The sequence below is a fragment of the Rutilus rutilus genome (genome assembly GCF_951802725.1).
Source record: "Rutilus rutilus genome assembly, chromosome: 19".
NCBI classification, from domain to species: domain Eukaryota; kingdom Metazoa; phylum Chordata; class Actinopteri; order Cypriniformes; family Leuciscidae; genus Rutilus; species Rutilus rutilus.
Genome location: NC_140232.1, coordinates 5,568,535 through 5,588,794, shown reverse-complemented (window position 1 = coordinate 5,588,794; position 20,260 = coordinate 5,568,535). Strand labels below are relative to the sequence as shown.

Below are 20,260 nucleotides of genomic sequence, written 5' to 3'. Positions count from 1 at the left end.
TTTTTTGATTAATAGAAAGATTCTATTGTAAATAGAAATATTCTTGAGTAATATAAAGAAGTATTCATATAAAAGGGTACAGGTTAAGGGTGATATAAAAGGGTGATAATGCAGACACAGGCAAAAAGCAATAAAAGGATTATTAATTAAAACATAATTTCTAAGAAAACAGGTTTTGCATAAATCATTTTGATTAGAGAAAGTGGGGAAAAATGGAGAAACACCTGCAATAAATTCCTATATGTTAGAAGTTGCAGAGAACCCGGTGACACATCAATAATGACAATACCAAATTGTAACAATTTTATGTTTTTTGTTGTCGTTTTTTTTTTTTTTTTTGCATATTAAGATTTATATATTGCAGGGACACCAAAATAAATTGCAGGAATGACCTAAATGCATTGTAAATTCCATTTTATATTGTCTTAAATTATCCTATTATACTTTTTCAATCATCATCATCAACACACCAAATTAATCAGCAAAATAGTGAAACTGATACCTACACAATCCTCTACATTCTTCACTATTATTTAATGACATAAACATCAGGCTACTATTATTAAAGAATAGTGCTGAGCATCAGACAACATGTGTGCCTAAATGCTGTCTGCCATCCTTAAAAAAAAACTAAAAAGTAAAAGTAAGATCATTAAAGAAAACTGATCTAATTTAGCTCACTGATTCATGCAACAGCGGAGCGAGTGAGAGAACGAGAGTGTCAGGGATCTTTTATTAAGTTCCAAGATGCAGTCATTAAGATTACAATTGAACAGTGATTCACACACATCATGAACTGTATTTTCTAAATATGCTAATCTTTGGAGAATTATGGGTATTCTGCAACCAAGCCAATTCCTCCAAACACACACACACACACAAGTGCAACAATCTCAGCATATTATAGCAGTCAGTTAAGCGACAGTTACTAAGTTGAAGCAACAGTTTGAGCAAAGCAGACATTGGTACGGTTACTGAGATTGACTTTGGCCTTTTAGCTGTCAGCACGAAAGGGCTGATCCCTCACGAACATATTATTACTGTCACTAAAGATTCCCTCAATGAATAGAAAAGGTTAACACCATCTCTACCATGTGAATCGACACTGGATCCAACATTTTAAAAAATGACCTGCAGTTTAACCACAAATGTGTTTGTCAAAATATATTCAGAGTCTAAATATGATTAATTTCAACATGCAAGAAACATACTTAAAATGGTAGCTTGCAAAGATTTTAATGGATAATTAACATGCATTGATGACAGTTCCATTCCTGACTTCTGATTGGTCGATACAGTATTCCAAGTGATAAAACATGAAACATCAGTTAATCACTGTGCAGCTCCCATTGCAGTTAATTATTTTGGTTTCATAGCAATTGTTCTTTTTTTAATATTTGTATTGTGTAGTAAGGATGTTATAAAACTGCTTGAGGCTGGGTTGATTTGTGAATACAGTCAAAGCTAAAGGCCAGTGCTAATGTTTTTTTTTCTTTTTCTGATGCATGATGAACATTAGCAAAAGAGAAGGAGAGATCAAAAGAAAGAAAAAATTGGAGCAACAGTTGGAGAATGTTTTTAGAAGACAATACATTAAAAAAAAAATTTCACCCAGCAGGATGCAGGCAAATGCACATGGAAGTAAGTTGACTTATGCCCACTTGTGTTCTTTTCACAGACAAAATGTCCACATGGTGTTCCAAGTCCTTGTGTATTGTGGGGGTGAGAAGCGGTGAAAAACCTCAGTCACTTCAGGGTAATGCAAATGACTTTAATATGTTAAGAAGATTAAAGTGGATAAATGTCTAGATACATTTTTTTGAAAAGCCACATAAACCTCTAGTGTTTTTATTTGGCGAGGGGAGGGGTGGATATACGTGAGTCAGTTCGGGATGATCAACACAAAAACCCTGCCGAAATGAGACGCCATTGGCTGAGGAAAATTGGGCTTATTCGAGATTTTGCATTTTAAGCTTCTTGGATGTAAGACCGTCCCACTTCTTTCTTATTATTTTTAAACACCAACCCTTAGGACAACAAAAAGCTACCGGCAGACATAGGTCACAATCTGCTATCTCCACGCTCTCTCCTGAATTAGGCTTGGTTGTCTTCTTCAGCTTTTGTCAAAGTGCTCTTAAAGATGATGAGCTCTGAACTACTTTTTCAGTCCTCCTGCGAAAGTAAGTACACATGCAGCCTGTAGAATAAAGCATTAGCTATACTAGTGTATCTGTTTGCACATGCTATAGTTAGCAAATCAAGTTTTTGTAGGTGAGCTTTCTTGGTGATGCAATCAACAAAACTTATTTCTTAAGAAAGAAATCGCAACACGAAACGCAGCAATTGGCCGATTTTTTTTTTGTGGCGGTAAAACACTGCCTAAAACGTACAGATGCCATAGCAAAAATATGTGAGTGTGAAAAATGAAAGAGAAATGGAACAAAATAACATAAAAGGATTAAGAAATGATTTGCATAACATTTCCGTTACTTCCAAAGCGCAGGATCAGAGACATGACAGGGACGTGATGACTGCTGAGTCTTATCGTCAACCACATTCTCTTCAAGGCACAAAGCTAGTCAAGATCAATCACAGTTAATTTCACAATTAAAGATATAACCATCAAGAGAATCTCTTCAGCTTTGCTTCTGGGAGCCAAAATCTGAAGAATATGAGCATGTTTGTTTCATTCACATTCCCTTCACTTTTTCTCATGATACTGAGAATTATTGCTGTCCCAGCCACCCGGTAAAATGAACAAGAGATGATATCACGGTAATCTGAAACATAAGCGAGTTATGTTCAAGTGTGATATGTGTCATGCACTTACTACTATGCTTATTTGCTCTGATCAAAAAGACAATATCTAACCAGCTGGGCTGCTGCCAATGAAAATCAGATTCAGCTCGTAATGACCACAAAACAACATCAACAACAACATGCCCAGTAGGTACAACTAGAGAACAAAAGAAATATGCAGGACTGAAGGAAGGAAGGAAGGAAGGAAGGAAGGAAGGAAGGAAGGAAGGAAGGAAGGAAGGAAGGAAGGAAGGAAGGAAGGAAGGAAGGAAGGAAGGAAGGAAGGAAGGAAGGAAGGAAGGAAGGAAGGAAGGAAGGAAGGAAGGAAGGAAGGAAGGAAGGAAGGAAGGAAGGAGCAGAAATGAAGGAAGTAGAAAGGAAGAAAGTAGAAAGGAAGATAAAAGGAAGGAATGCACAAGTGGAATGGAAGGAAGGAAGGAAGGAAGGAAGGAAGGAAGGAAGGAAGGAAGGAAGGAAGGAAGGAAGGAAGGAAGGAAGGAAGGAAGGAAGGAAGGAAGGAAGGAAGGAAGGAAGGAAGGAATGCACATGAGGAAGGAAGGAAGGAAGGAAGGAAGGAAGGAAGGAAGGAAGGAAGGAAGGAAGGAAGGAAGGAGCAGAAATGAATGAAGTAGAAATGAATGAAGTAGAAAGGAAGAAAGTAGAAAGGAAGAAAGTAGAAAGGAAGATAAAAGGAAGGAATGCACAAGTGGAATGGAAGGAAGGAAGGAAGGAAGGAAGGAAGGAAGGAAGGAAGGAAGGAAGGAAGGAAGAAAGAAAGAAAGAAAGAAAGAAAGAAAGAAAGAAAGAAAGAAAGAAAGAAAGAAAGAAAGAAAGAAAGAAAGAAAGAAAGAAAGAAAGAAAGAAAGAAAGGAAGGAAGGAAGGAAGGAAGGAAGGAAGGAAGGAAGGAAGGAAGGAAGGAAGGAAGGAAGGAAGAAAGTTAAAAGGAAGTTAAAAGGAGGGAATTAACTAAGTGGAATGGAAGTGAAATGGGAGGAAGGAACAAAGTAGAAAGGAAGGGGAAAAGATGGAAGGAATGAATGAAGCAAAAGGAAGGAATGAAATGAAAAGGAAAGAATACTGTAAAGTGATCAGTTGACAACTTAAAAAACTGAGGAAACCCGTTGCCTATTAAGTAATAAACTTCATGCGTATAAAAAAAACTTGACAATCCCACATAATTTGTTTTTCAATTATGCATGAAGTTTATTTACTTAATAATTTTAAGGCAATGGGTTTCCTCGCTTTTTTAAGGAAGAAAGAAAGAAAGAAAGAAAGAAAGAAAGAAAGGAAAGAAAGAAAGAAAGAAAGAAAGAAAGAAAGAAAGAAAGAAAGAAAGAAAGAAAGAAAGAAAGAAACAAGCTCCACTGAGACTTTTTTGGTGCATTAAATAAGATTTTATAATACTGAATGTTAGAATTGAAGTGTCATTAATTTCAATGAATTATAATAAAATTCATTAACTTTAAAGTTAACATTTCCTAAACACTTAAAAAACAAGGTCCACACTCTGGTCTCATTACTGACGAGAACACTCCCGGATTCAAATAGTAAAGCTTAACGGTTAGCATTCATGAGACAGACACATTGAGCTGTGGTGTCCATGCCAAAAATGCAGTTTCAAGTTTGGTCCGCCTCATCCCCCTTTTTTCCCCACTTCTCTTCATTCTGGTTTTACTGAGTAAAATGGGCACACATAGTAAAATAAAGGCAAATGTTTGTTAAATCAAGTTTCAGAAGTTGCAAATGATACTTTCAAGCGACTTTGATATGAATGCAGTCTCACAGCAAAGAAGATTACACATGGCTCATTAAATACATACTGTCCCTTTTTTCCTCACAGTTCCCACAGAACTATGGATCTGCCAAGCCTCTCTTGTTCTCTTGTGTTTATCTGTGGAAACAATATCTTTGCCAAGAGAAAAGATGACGGCGGGAAGACGGAGACAGTGAAAGTTTGTAAAGGCCCGAGGGCTCTTTCAGGACCAGGTGAATCAGTGGGCTGGGACAGACGTGCATGGAGGGGGTGGCAGGGAAGAATTATGGCGAAGAAACGCATGCATTTAATTCCTGTAAAATGAATGCAAATCCGAAACTTTTTTCAAACTTAAACTCTTTAGAGAACCGAGGGAAAGGAAGTTTATGAACAGCTCTAAAAGTTCTAAATTTGGTCTCCGATGATCATTAAACAAGGTAACGCGTCGAAGCCGCGGCCCAGCGGGTAGCGCGCGCAGTCCGACGCTAATGCGAGTGCAAATCCAGCTCACGTCATCTCCCGATCCATCTTCCCTGCATCATTTCCTGTCCTCTCTAAACGAAAGTGACGAGAGGGCCCCAAATCCGAAAAGGCAACATTACTTCAAACCTTTTGTAACGGCACAGCATGCAGGGCATCAAATGCACTGTAACCGAATGTCACAGTCTTTGCACCTAAGTGAACGAGACACCCACTCAAACAGACACCCGGCAACATCAGCCTGTATCAGCTCACAATTCACATTAGAGGTGGCATTACATATTTCTGACAGGCTTGCCTTTACACGCAGAACTCCTCAAATGGGATTGGGCAGATCCCTCTAAACAGCTTGCAGCCGAGTGACATTTTGTCCCCATTTCAGCAACGGTTCTGCCAGATATGATCCACCATCTAGTTAACGCAAGTGTTAGGCTAATTACTTTAGCTGCTTGAGCCTGGCCTCCGATGCTCCGTGCAGCATCAATTCACCGGCAAACGCTTGGCGGTTTCCAGGCTTCGTATAAATAGAAATTTAATTTCTGTATGTTTATCCTGGCATCCTCTGCGGCAAAGGCATATTCCCGAGCCTGATGGATTATTGCATCTTTGAACTTTAAAATATCTGTCAATGTAGGGAAAAGGCACAAAGTAGAATCTCGACTTTAATGAGATTTGTAAGTGACAAACGAGAGATTAATGGTGTAAGTCGATGTAATTCCATCTTTCCAAATGTGTCTCCCATACCTTTTCGTCTGACTTTTCTCTGTTTGTCTTTGGCTCATTTTTTTTCTCTAGGTTTGATGTAAAGCGGAAATTTAAATGAAGGTGAAGTGGCATGCCATTATGAAGAATCTTAATAAAGATGCATTGTTTAAATTGTTCAATTTGAAAGCTGATGGAAAAAGCTGAAAGATAAATAACTAGAGAGATAATAGTCGGTATTTAAAATGTAGCTGGAGGTGTGGCCTCAATTAGTTAGTGCATATGCAACTCTACTATGTTTGCTTCACTATATTAGTGAGGACATTGCATAGACTTCCACTGATTTTATTTCAGGTTAATGATATTTTTATATTTAAGTGTTTAATAACCAATATTCATAACTCATTTTTAAAACTTCTGAAGGTAACCAGCTAACTATAAGAGACTAATATTACACTGAATAATAATAAAAAAGTCTAGAAAGTCATGCAAGCGACATAACCTTATGAGTTTATTTGAAAAGTGTTAAAAAAAATGAAATAAATAAAAAATCTGTGAAAAACATTCAAACTGATTATCACCTTTTCTATCTCAGCAGAATTACAATTTAAGTGAAAAATGAACTGCAGAATATTTTGTCATTTGTCTCTTTTGCTTTAATGACAGCAGCAGTTGCTTGAACTCCACAAGTTGATGATCTTGTTCTCCAGCATGATTTGAGAATGATCCAAAGTGCATCTTGTGCTTCAATGGAAACAAGAACATCTGACCATCTGTCACATGATCAATGACACAAAATTGCTAAAGTGACCTAGAAATAGTGCAGAATATTAAATTCAGCTTTCATCCAGGTTTTTAATTAATCAATTAAAAAATATTTTAAAGTGGTCTCAGACTTTTAAACTGGACCCCCCTCTTTACAAGATGTAATATAAGTCTTAAGGGCCGTTCACACAGAATGCTACTTTTTCCATTGATTTTCTATGTAAACACATGCTAGACGGACATGTATGACTGTTGCACTCGCGTCTTGCGTCTTTTGCACCGTCTCGCGCATGACACGGCATTCTCAAAACGTGGCGCTTAAGTTAAAATCAGTTCAACTTTTAATAAACGCACCTCGAGACCTTGCACCCCCGTCCCCCCCCCCATTCCACTGCCCACGTCTCGTATTTTTCAAAGCAAAAACGCGTTCTGTGTGAACGAGCACTTAGGCGTCCTCAGAATGTGACTGTGAAGTTTCAGCTTAAAAAAAAAAAAAAAAAAACACAGATAATGCCCCTTTTTGAGTGGAAGCAAAAACACGCCATTTTCTTCTGTGTAATTTTAAAGGCAAATGAGCTGCAGCTCCCGGCACTCTTTCCAGAAGAGGGCTGTGCCTTTACAGCTCATTCCTCAGATACTCCGGCAACAACAAAAGAGGAGAAACAGAATGTGGCTGTTTCCAAATAATGCATTTTGCATCCCACTGCGCTGCTTTTTCATTATTTTCTATGTAAATGCGCAAGACGGACCTTGCATTTTTAAAAAAAAATCCTATTTGGGGTCATTCACATACAAAGCGCCTTTGTATTTAAAAACAAGACGTGTGCAGTGGAAAATGCAAGGCGAGTTTTTTAAAAGTTAAACTTCTTTTAACTTGAGCACTGCACTTTTAGTTTCCTGTGTGAGATGCTGTAAAAGATGCAAGCGAAATGATCAAACACATCTGTCTAGCGCGTTTACATGGAAAAGCAATGGAAAAATAACGCCACAGTGGAATGGAAAAACACGTTCTGTGTTCATTGAGACAGTCAACAGAACGTTTAGATTGTCTCAGCTACGAGATAAACATTCTTGTGTTTCCGCTAGCTGCTCTAGCGAGGAGATAAACATGGCGGACTGTGTTCAGCTCACTCAGGGGAGGAGCTAAGCTGATAGGCCAGATTCTGTCCCCAGTCGTGGGCGGGGCCTGTTACACTGTGACGTCGCAATGCATAGAAAACGCAAACAGCTCATTTTAAGGCACGGTTTATGATTTATGTGGAATATTAAAAAAAAGGAGTGGGTGGATTTTTACCATTATATGGTGGTTGTGTTCACACACTGCCGACACACATTTATGTCCATGTGAAAGGGAATTTTGCATAACATAAGCAAAATTGAGTACAAATTAAGCAAGGTAAAACAAGATAGAAATATGGAAAAGAACATAAGGAAAAATAAATTGAGATTATTTGTCTATGAGGTCAAAGTTCACACACTCCTGGGGCCTCACAGCGGTTCATTGCTGACTCTACCCGCGGGCTCCGATTCCTGAACCTCACTATGGAATCTTTACATTCATGATGTACTCCAGTCTGAGAGTCCTTATACAACATGTAAATCATCTGAGTGTGTGGAAACGAGGATTATGTGGCTTACAGCCTCTCTCACCGTTCAACTGAATATTCATATCAATCCTTCGCCTCTAGTAAAGAGTAGCAGCAGATGTTAGCAGTGCCAGATCCCCGGTGTGATTCATAGGCATTGTGTAAGAGCGCCTGATGATGACTGTATAAATGAGGTCCAGTGTCAAAGCAATATGCTTGTTATCATGACAAACAGATCCACAGGGGAGAAAGAGAGAAACCTGGTGTCTATCCTGAATGAGAGCCTGTAATCCTACATGCCCGAGACGCCCACCTGGTTATGGCAGATTTACTATTAAACAGGCAACAGCGTGACCTTCTTTCTTTCATGGAGTCGATCTCATCTAGTGGCAGGGTTTGACCAAATTTAGAATTTAAGAACTGGCTCCATTTCAATCCATGGCAGTTCAGTTTCAGAGAACTGGCCACACCCAGGAGCGCCATGTGCGAGTAAAAAACTGTGGCAGAAATCAAACTTTCACAGCTCTAAATGTTTTCAGTCCAAATGAGTTGCACCTCCAGCAGAGAATTTACTTTAAAATGTAAAAAATCTGTTATTCACCCTGTCACTCCAAAATAATAAAATAATAAAAGTTATCTAAAATGGCAAAGCTGCTCTGTCTGGTAAAATTTAATTGCAATTTTGCTTAGTTCATTCAAATAAATATAATTTATTTAAAAAGTATTTTTATTATTTATTTATTATTTTAATTAATATATTTGTTTTACTATTTTTACTTTTTCCTTAAAATATACACACAGACACACACACACACAATATATTGGGTGGATTAAGGGATATGTGTAATATGATCATGCAGAATAAGGCATTAATATGTGCTTTAAGTTCTAATAAACAGACAATATCCTAGTAATATGCATGCTAATAAGCCACTAGTTAATAGTGAGAATTATATGGTAACACTTTAGTGTTTACAACTTTTTCATTTTCCATTTAAGGTTTCAATCTTGTCTGCCTGCTTAAATTTTTTTAAGGATTTGGAACATTATATGAAATTAAGCAAAGTGTTCATAGTGCATCAGATTAAATTTAAATATATGTCTATTACACATTTCTATAATGCGCATTTTGAACATTTATTATTATCATAATTTTCTTATTTAGTGTGTATGATAACTAGAGCTGTAGGCCAGTGCAAAACTTATGTTTAATTACATGGAAATAGTAAAAATAGCTCTAAAGCTGTTTTTGCTGTGAGAATTGTTTTTCTTAAATTATGTTTGGGTGCTTTTCACAGCCATCTTTAATAAATGTCATTATTAAATCAAATGTATTTTTTTTTTAAATGGAATTAACAGCTCTAGTGACAACCTTTTTAAGTGTAATTAATACAAAGACACAACGTATTAATACAAACTACACTTACTGCAATTCTATGAATTTCTATGAATTATCTCCAGCCCTTCCTCTTAAAGACAGACATATTAAAGTGGTTCGCCCACCGCGAGTATAAAAAGCAAACTCAAAACCCCCTCTCTTCCTCCATATTTCAAGAGGCCCAACAACGAAAGACCTTTCAGGAATCCTGCATGGGTGGACGAGTGGGTTTTCCCTGGGAAAGACACTCAGGGTCTTCCGGAAAGGAACCCCACCTTCGGATGTCGGATAGCACGCTGCTACGGCGCGCTGGTGCCAAGGCTAGCGTGGGTGAGTGGGCAGCGCTGCACTGAGACGACTAGCAGCCGTGGGCACTGCCAGGCTTAGCGATGAAGATGCCGCCCCTGTCGTCATTACAGGCAGCTCACAGAAAAGAACAGAGAGCTTCGCCGAAATAAGCCAAAAAAAGCAGGAAGTAGGGAGGGATGGTTCACATTGAAATCCTCTCTTGACGCCCCCACGCACGGTTTTAAGCACAGCGTACAAAATCACTCTCACAGAGAGAGCGAGAGAAAAAGAGATATTAGCGGCGCAGTAAGCTAGCTCAGGAGATCACATCCAGGCGCTTTCTAATCACTGTAATGGTTTAGAAACCTCATGCTCATCTTTCTTAAGCACCGAATAAAACAGTAGAAGTCCCCATATGAACCACAGGCGCTGCTTTCCTATGCCAAAGAGACTTTCGACAGCTGCGGGGAGCGACAGCCTAAAAAGTTAACGTGATTTCTTTTTTTGGGGGGGGGGGGGGGGGGGGGGGGGGGGGGGGAGAAGTCACGTCCTAGAATACCACCCGATAACACCTTAAGGAAATGGATGGAGTTGAGAAGTTCTGAAATATCCTTGTACGCCGATGTGACGCGAAATGCTTCTCGATCAGCAAATAACGTGTGCCAGATCGCACGTTCATCCAGAATACACGATTATGCACATCTTCAAATAAACATCTACACTCCAGATATCTTTAAGAGCACGGTGCAGATGCCAAACGTATCCTTGCAGATGCTTTTAAGAATATGTGATATATCCGTGACCATATTTGTATAGGCCAATGTTAGCATTTTTTAAACGATCATACTGTCTAAATTACTAGATATTGGAATAGCATCAGGGATTATTTCCACAATTAAATAGTAAACTATTTTTTCAATACACCGATGAGAAACTGGACAATTTGTAATCAGTTGGTTTCTATTTCTGAGGCTTTGCGATGGGTAGCCCCGTCCACCTCGAAATGTCATTGGTCAAAAATCCTGCTCTTCATAGCTTTACATTAAACATCAGATTTGTTCTGATTGGCTGTGAGTTCATCAAGTGCTGAGTGAAAACAGATCAATTGGAAACTTTGTCGTTGCATTTGGCGTTAAGTAACTTTTCTTCAGAACCTGATTTGATATCTCATATAAAATCAAAGATTGGAGCTTTACAAACAAGGTCAAAACTGTATAAATATATAGTACTAGCCATCCTATAAATTAACTATCACTATAGCAAATTTGGTCACACTTTAGTTTAGGCTCCAATTCTCACTATCAACTAAATATTACCTACGACTTTTGCCTCAGTAAACTCCTAATTACTGCTTATTAATAGTTAGCAAGGTAGTTGTTAAGTTTAGGTATTGGGTAGGATTAAGGGATGTAGAATATGATCATGCAGAATAAGTTCATATGGATGTTATAAAGTACACAAAGCCAAGATCTCAAATCATATCATACATACAAATTGTGGAAAGGAGCGAAAGATAAGATATCATTTTGATGATGTACATGAATCGAGGATATTTGTGGGTCTTGGAAAATGGCACAAGCGTTACAACACAAGTGTTGGTACATAGACTGCTGCCAATGGTCTGTTCTCCAAACTGAGAACATGTGGTATCATCACAAGAGAAACCAAAGAATATTCCATACATGACGAATCCCATTTATAAAAGACCATTTATGAAACACAACTGAACTTTCCTTTGTGCATGTGTGAGATAAAAATCTGAAAACAATAATCATTCAAATAGGGCCGTGTAACAGTTCTAACAGTTTAACAGGCTATACTGGCAGCTAAAAGAATGAATTGAAATGAAAGCACATTGACGTGTAAGGCCTCTCATGAAGATTACTTCACGTTTTAAAGGAGAAATCTACTGCATTTTTTTTGCTCTAGCATTATTGCCTGCTAAACTCGTCCTAATAAGGTCATGTTTAAAGGGATAGCTCACATGCAAAGTGATCATCACTTTCGGTTACACTTTATTTTAAGGTGTCCGTGTTACAGTGTAATTCTACATTTAAGTACTGAGTAATAATTAACTTCACAGACAAGGCTTAAGTTAGTCCCAGACTAAAATGCATGTTTGAGCTGTTTTAACTGAAAGCAACTTGCACTCACATATCTAATGTATCTAATAGTAATGTTTTTTTTATAACGCATGTTTATAAAATATGTTTATATACTTCAATATCCTAATTGAACTAAATTCTAATCCTGGCTTAATCTAAGCCCTGTCTGTGAAACCAGGACTTTATGCACTTACTATAGGGTTAGGGTGTAGTTTAGGGTCAGTTGCATGAAATTATGCATAATTTATTGTTATTACTACAGTACCTACATGTAACAAGGACACTAAAATAATGCGTTACCTCTCTTTTCTTTGACGATCTCTTTATGAACTCCTTGAAGCGTCAACATTTTGATGCAATTAATGCATTATTTAATTTGTTTGCAGCCTAAAGGTATTTTAATATCAGATTTATGGCTGCTTTTGTAACAGCTACGCTAGATCATTATAAAATGTGTTGCCAAATTTAGCGTAAAAACAAGATGTGCTAAAACAGTCCAAGTTCATCAACCATTACCGTAAACAAACTATTTTTGACGCCGCAAGTGCCAGACAAAGATCCAATTATCTCCATAATGGCCTGAGATTAAAATAATTTGAATTTACGAGCACTTTAGACAGTGTTGAGACAGTGACTGTCAACAACGTTCCTGATAGCAACAGAGCTAGATATAAAAATTTCTTAGTAAGTGAAGCAAACAATAGTACAATCTCAACAACAAACGATGAGATTTCAAAGGCCGTTATCCCTCCAGACTGCACCGTATGCAAATGCTAAAGCGTTCACTCAAACGCTTTACTTTGATGAAGCCGTTATGACTTTTGAAGACATTTCGACTGCAATAGCACAAAAGCATTATGGTTGTTCGGGTGAAAATCAAGTTCAAGTCAAGCTGAGGGTTGAGTCATTACTTGAGGACTGACGGAGGGAAATCTGTTGTTTAGTGTGACCCTTTGCTTTTGTTTTGGGTAATGAAAGCCCATTGAGAGGCGGACATGCTGGACCGCTGCCCATTTCGCTCTGTTTCAATTACCCAGCATGCCTTCAGCAGGGTAATGAGGTGGGTGTCACCGCGGGGGTAAAGCGACAACCAGTGACCGCTGCGTCGCCACTTGGCCTCTCATTTCCGTGGTGATGAAGTGTCGATTGGCAGGGTCAAGGGGGCGAGAGAGAGAGAGAGAGAGAGAGAGAGAGAGAGAGAGAGAGAGAGCGAGAGCGACTGCCGAACGAGGACTGACACGTACTGTCTCTGAAGCCCTCTCATATTCACGGCACAGACCTCCAGCTACCATATGTTTTTATCAGAGACCGAACCACAAAAGGGGGAATTACGTTTGAAAGGCCGGTAAATAAAGTTGGTATTGATTTGATCTCATGTGTAATCCGTTTTGCTGTCTGACACCAAGTCCAGCAATAAAAGAGAATCATGTAGGACAGCATAATAGATAATACGACCATACATCAATTGGGGTTTGGGAGACGTGAGGGCGATAGATCATCTTCCAGCCAGACTGCTTAGCTATGGAATTTATAAACTAGCTCCTAAAATTGAAGCGGCTTTCCAATTTACAGATGCGCCGTGGTACTTTACTGCTTTTCTCCACTACAGTTGATTCTATTTCAAGTTTACCAGAACGATTCGCTGTGAGGCAGACAAAGTTAGCCTGACATAGCAGCTGTCAAACGGCTCTTTCATCGCACTGAGTCTTTGTCTCTTACTTTATCTGAAACAGTGGCGTTTAAAAGACGCCCTTGAGTACATTTAAATTGTAAAAGGAGGAACATGAAAACATTTTTGATTAAATAATATTTATTCATTTTCAAATAAAGTTTATTATTAATTATTTTTTAACAATGTATTTGCATAAAATAGCTGTAAATGTAAACTTCTAAAGATAAAGATCCATATTATTAATACTATTATAATTATTCATATTGGAGTAGTTTGATTAAAAATGAGCTTGCTTGATTTTATAGGAAAGCTATTCTAAAGTTTAATTGTGGAGAAGGATATTGGGAAAAACCAAAAGATCCAAATGCAAATATTACTTAATATTAAGTAATTACAATCTAATTATGCTGATGCATATATATATATATATAATTTAAAAAAAGTAATACGATCAGGAGGGCTGTTAAAAATGTATTCATATAGACTGAATACATTCACTACAACTGATTATGAGTTTGTTTAAAAACTAAAAGTAATGATCATTCAAAATGTAAATTTTATTTATATATATATATATATATCTTTCTTATATTAGAATTATAAATATATATATATATATTTCAATCTGAACGAAAAGTTTGTTTATATATAATATATGTGTGTATGTATATATGTTTTTGTATATATATGTGTGTGTGTGTGTGTGTGTGTGTGTGTGTGTGTTTGTGTAGCACTGCAGCATTGATACATTTACATTTACAGACTTTAATTAATAAACAGATCTCTGAAAACCTTCATTAAAATGAACAACATCTATGTAAACAACATAAATGCCTGAGGACAAACTTTAAGGCATCAAAAGTGATCACATGAGGTCAGTTAAGTTGTCCATGTGCTTTCGTTAACAGTTTTGTCTCAGTAACGTGAATTAATTTCAGCACAGATATGCCTCAGTTATGGAACGCTTGCGCCATCTTCTGGAGACATAACATAACAACAACATACCAGTAGGACATGTAGGACACAACAAGCATTTTAAAAGAAACTCCCTAAATATTAAAATAGCAGATAGAGTGGAGAAGAACCATTTGATTAGCAGAAGGGATTCAAACTTAAAACCAGGATAGGAGAAAATACTACACACATTCTAGCCTGGCAGAGGACTTGCACTTTAGCCATTACTAATCACTGGTTAAAGGCTAAACCAGTGAACACTAACTGACTGGGTGAGTAAAAGCATTAGGGTATGGAGTGAATTTCTCTTACCTCATCAGCACATGGCAGCTGTACTTGAGGTGATCCCCACTCCTTGCTGATCTTCTCCCTGATCCTCTGAGGGATGATCCAGCACTTGTCAATAACCAGATCTGGGTAAATCAGCTTTAACTCTCCCCTAAAGCGTAAAAACACAGGAATGAATAATTTAACCTGTCTATAACACTCCATCATTATTCAATGAACAGTTTATGGTTTCCTATAGGTCATAAAACCCTAACATAAGCTGTGAATAGCCCATGATGTCAGTAAAAGTTGAACTAGTGAGTAAGTTGTTAGGTTTGTAAGGCTTGGTGTGTGGGTTTCGAGTGGGACCGGCTGCTTAAGCATCCATGACTCAGAGCTCTGAGGGAGTCCTACACATCCCACACCGGCCTACAAGCCAGACTTCTCAAATCAGTTCATCTAAGGAAATGCGGTTTGGAAATTAACCCCAGTCCAAAACTCCTAAAGGAAGACATTTGTTAAGGATTCCTATTGGAATTTTAATGAACCAATCCCAGCAGGATAAAAATGCCTATGTAAGACATCAGAAGGAATTTACATGCATATAAGTTTTCCTTTTTGCTATTTTTTCCACAGTATTTTAATCAAACATTCAAGATGTTTCGATCGTATTAACTAACGGAGTGTCTATTTACACTAAGTGCAAATAATCGGCTTTGTTGGCAGAGGCTATTTACACTAACTCTAACTTACACTGATTGGGCCAGACAAAATTACAGCGCGTGGCAGAAAGTTTTGACGCAAATCGACCCGAGTTCGAATCCACCCTTTGCTGAACTCGCTCTACTCCCTTTTCCCATCACTTATCAGATCGGAAAGGCATTTATTAAACGAAGAAAATATTCGAAAAGTGGAAATAAAGTGTCTAACGTGTGTTTAATAATAAAGTGTTTATCGGTTAGGGATAGGGAGGGCTTCATTGTCTCAACAAGGCAGCATCAATTTAATAATTTTAATAAATATAATCATTTACACTGTTATTATTGCATACCATGTAATGTACAAAAACTTACTGTACAAAGTATAAATAGCATCTAACTACTATTTGCACTTATTGCAAAGAAAATACTTTTTACAATGTAAATAGAATCTATCTGTATTTTCACTTTGTGTAAAGAGCATCGCTAAGAAAATGCTGCTATTTTCACACTGTAAATAGAATATTTTGCTATTTAAACTGTGTAAATAGCAGCTATCGCTAAGAAAATATGCTATTTTCACTTAGTACAAATAGTTGCTATATTAAAAAGAAGTTTGTATAAACCCATAGTTGTCCATATGTACATATGTCCATATAGACCATGTTAAATATAATTAATGTTAAATATAAACATAATGATTCCTAGTTATATATATATATATATATATATTCAGTAAACAGCAACTGTCGTTACCCAGATGCTTTTATCTATAACAATTTACAAAATAATTATTATAGTAACAGTCCTCTTGGAGCAACGAGGTACACACACATTTACTTAATACCTACTAATAATACTAATAATAAAGCATTTTGTTTATATTGTGCTTTTCTCAAACCCAAAGCGTAGCTTTGTTTTGACAGATTTAGCTAACTTCTGAAGGCAAATTTGTCTCCAAAGTATAGCTAAGTAAGCCTAATTAATATTATCAGATTATAAATAATATCAGATTTAGTCACTACTATATTTTGGTATTAAGAGAAATATAATTCTGATAGAATACAGCGTGATAAAAAAAAACTTGACAATCATTTATTTATTTATATTGCTGAAAATCAGGAATGCTTGAGTAGAAAATCTAGCAAGTTGTTATATAGTGGAACTGACATTTACTTCTGACTAAGCAAACAAAATATCGGACACATTAAAATGATCAGAGAATATCTGGACAGAATGACAGCATTGTGAAGTCTTACTTGCAGAATTCAGCATCTTCTGAAGTCAAGAGCTCGTCACAGGTGGATGTGGTCATGTGACACGCTGAGAGGACGCACAAAACAAGCGACGTGCAAAATAAATGCATTTCCACCGAGCCTTCAATAGAAACGTGGGTGAGAGTTAATAACTTATTTCACTCTCTTTCATGCATGTAAAACATACTTTAAGTGCAATGTTAATACATTATGTGAGAGGAAATCTATAGCCTAATATACGTAACGTTAGTCTATATCATATGTTTTGTTTTGTTTTTGACAAAAAACATTCATTCTTTGATAACGTTCATCATTTCTGTATCATTTACCTGTATTTCTCGACAAACTTTGAGATGTTCGCAGCTGAGGTTTAACTACACCTTCAAACAAGTCTAGTCGTCGACTAAAATAGTACGGTAATATTACGTTACAAGTTAAATTGAGAAACACATTAGAACCGCCCACTCTTCATTACCATTGGTTTCCACTGTTATTAACTGACACCTTATTGGTCTATAGATGCGTCAGTCATTTTTTTGTTTAATTTGTTTTTGGGGTGGCAGTGTTTACTTATATATATATTTTTAGACGACAGGTAGGTATTAGTGCCACATGGTAACAGGTGTTTGTTCCTCTAACAACATCTGCCATGTCTCTTTAGTGAAAATCTGAAAGCCGAACACTGCAAAAAATGTTTTTCTTACTTTTTGTTTTTGTCTGGTTTCCAGTCCAAATATCTACGAATTCATCAAGATGCATTTGCTAGACAATTAAATGACATAAGATAATATATCTTGTTTTCAGGGGAAAAATCTAAATTAAGTGAGTTTTTAAAAAAAATTCTTACCCCACTGGCAGATAATTTTGATTGTTTTTAGCAAAAAAACACCTAATTTAGTTTTTTTTTTTTTTCTGAAACCAATATAGGCCTAATATCTAATGCCTTATCTAGTAAATGCTTCTTGGTTTAAGAATTGTTAGATATTTGGACTGGAAATAAGACAAAAACTAAGTAAGAAAAGCGTTTTTTTGTTTGTTTGTTTTTTCAGTGAAATTGTTCACGTATCGGACTGAATCGATCAGAATGGTTCTCGAGTCAAGCATCTCTTTCGAAAATGTCATAATGAGCCGATGATTGAGCAATATGTGCCTGAATGGAACGTGGACTTTGAGGGAGCATGTTGGCGTAAATGAATTGATTCATTTATTGTAGGCTGTATTTCATTATATAAAGTAACTTTCGTTTTATGGACCTTATAGGTTTAGTGGAAGAATTTCCAGACTAATTTACCACGTAGTGAGAATTTAACCAAACTTATGGGGACAAAACAAACAAATAAATAAATACAAAATGCAAACTGCTAGATTGTGTTTATTAAACACTATTTACACATTTCATGAACACATGCTGCAGGTTTCCTGAAAATACAAACTCCCCTCCCCTCCCCAATACCAACTAGTGGAAATGATGCCTGTTTCCCATACAAATACTGATAACATTCAAGTTTTTCGTTCAATCATTTGATTTCAAGGCTTTCGTGGCTTCTTTGCTGCACTGGCCCTACATTGTTGTAACTGTGCAGCAAAAACAACATCTGGTGCTGCTGACACTCTGGTTTGTGCTTCTTTGCAATGGTGGCACTAGAGCTCATTAAAATAGGATTTAAAGCAATTATTTTTAATGATTTCGTCTTAAATTAAGCACAGTAGCCTTTTTTTCTGCTTTAACCCATGATCATGTATCTTATCCAAGATTAAAATAATAAATACATGCATCAGTGGCAAACGCTGATTGGAAGTGCAAGATTACCTTAAAGGGCACTATACAGTACACAGTATATTATGCTGCATAGTGCACAGTTGTCCCCAAGAAAAAAAAAAAAAAAAGTAATCTTTTTTCTTTTTTTACTGTTCATATAGCGGACTAAAACGTTTGCACGGAGCATGACAAGGTAGTCAAGTTTTAAAAATGTCAACCACACCAATCATTTTTCATTTTACCACACACATTGTATCATTGTATTCATCATTCTTCATCTGTAAATGGAAGCAGTTTGATAACACGTTCACATGTATGATAACACGATCACATAACACCAAGACAATACAGAGAAATCACAATATAATGGTAATAATGGGCTAGTAAAGTAGACGAATAAACCATCTTTATCAAACAAACAACGTGACAGATTTGACACATTATGCACCTATTTGGTGTACAACACATATAATACATAAAGGATAGCATTACATTTCAAATACGTCTCTCCTTGTGTACTTTACATTAAGGCATGGGGTATCTTCTCTGCAGCAACAGAACACAATGTTCAGAGTTTCTTACTTCTTACCTGATGTCCTTACAACCTTATGTTGCTCGCAGAGAGTGTCTACAATCTGAATTGAATGAATCTGGGATGGTTAAAAACCCATAAGAAAAATCAACAGAAGGATCTCAGTTGATTCTCTTAGACTTAGACAGTAAGATTGAATGCAGGCTTTTGCTTAAGGTTCTGGCTTCTCTGATTTGTCTTCTGTATTTTCATCTGATATCATTTCTGCTGAGAAATCCTGGGAGAAACATCTGAGATATTTGAGTTGATATTTAAATGCGTCTAGGGCTGGAAAGTTGAAGATCCTCAAGGTTTCTCAACACATTTATTGTTCGTCATTCCCTATTTACCCCTAGACTGAAGGGGACGACGTAACAATGGGGGCTCGTCCGGGATATGAACCCGCGACCTCTCGCACCCAAAGTGAGAATCATACCCCTAGACCATCAAAACTATGGTCATAACTCCATAATGCCTGAAAGAGCAAACTCTGAGCAATACATTCTGGAAAGATGAAAATGTAGCACATGATACCTTCACTGAAAAAAATTATTCGTTTAAATTAATCAATTTTTTTTATCGTAAGTGGTTGCATTCAATTGATTTTATCTACATTTAAACAAATGCATTAAGTTGAACTAAAACTAAATTTGTTTAAATGTAGATACAATCAATTGAATGCAACCACTTGCGATAAAAAATGTATGAATTTCAACGAATATTTTTTTTCAATGTGTCATATCTCAGTACATTCAAATCATCGCTCTCACTTTGATTTACATAATAGTGTTACATAACTGTATAGGCTCTATAGTTATAACTCAGATAAAATAAACTCAGAACTATCATATGCTAACAACAGGCTGTTGTGATTGTCTGTGAATTGTAGAAATGTACACCACACTCACTTGACTTTTATAGGATGATTGGTAGACTTCAGACTGATGCATGTATAAATTATCCATCCTTAAATTCATCCATTTCCAAAATCACTTTCAAATTCCTTAAATCACTTTCAGATCAAACCTCTTCACACTTGATCTTTGTATGTTAATGACAAGAGTCAGCAAATGTTCCTGAGTGCTATTACAAATACTTAGTAAGATGCTGTACAGTCTCCGCTTGCCCCCACCAGAGGAATTAACAGTTCATCATGTGTATTATAATGGAAGGAACGCAATCATTATCATTCTGGATCTACATTCAAAGCACAGCATATACATATT

General features: G+C 36.7%; 1 protein-coding gene across 1 annotated transcript in view; it reads right to left on the bottom strand.

Annotated features, from left to right (window-relative positions):
- The window catches only part of pebp4 (phosphatidylethanolamine binding protein 4), a 142,341-nt gene extending 125,178 nt beyond the window's left edge, over positions 1-17,163 (bottom strand). Inside the window, exons 1-3 of the mRNA XM_084388398.1 lie at positions 17,034-17,163; positions 16,708-16,825; positions 14,796-14,922 (exon numbers count right to left, since the gene is read on the bottom strand). Coding sequence (XP_084244524.1) covers positions 14,796-14,922; positions 16,708-16,814 — 234 coding nt within the window. The 5' untranslated portion in view covers positions 16,815-16,825; positions 17,034-17,163. The remainder of the gene's footprint in view (positions 1-14,795; positions 14,923-16,707; positions 16,826-17,033) is intronic.
- Between the last annotated feature and the right edge of the window lie 3,097 nt (positions 17,164-20,260).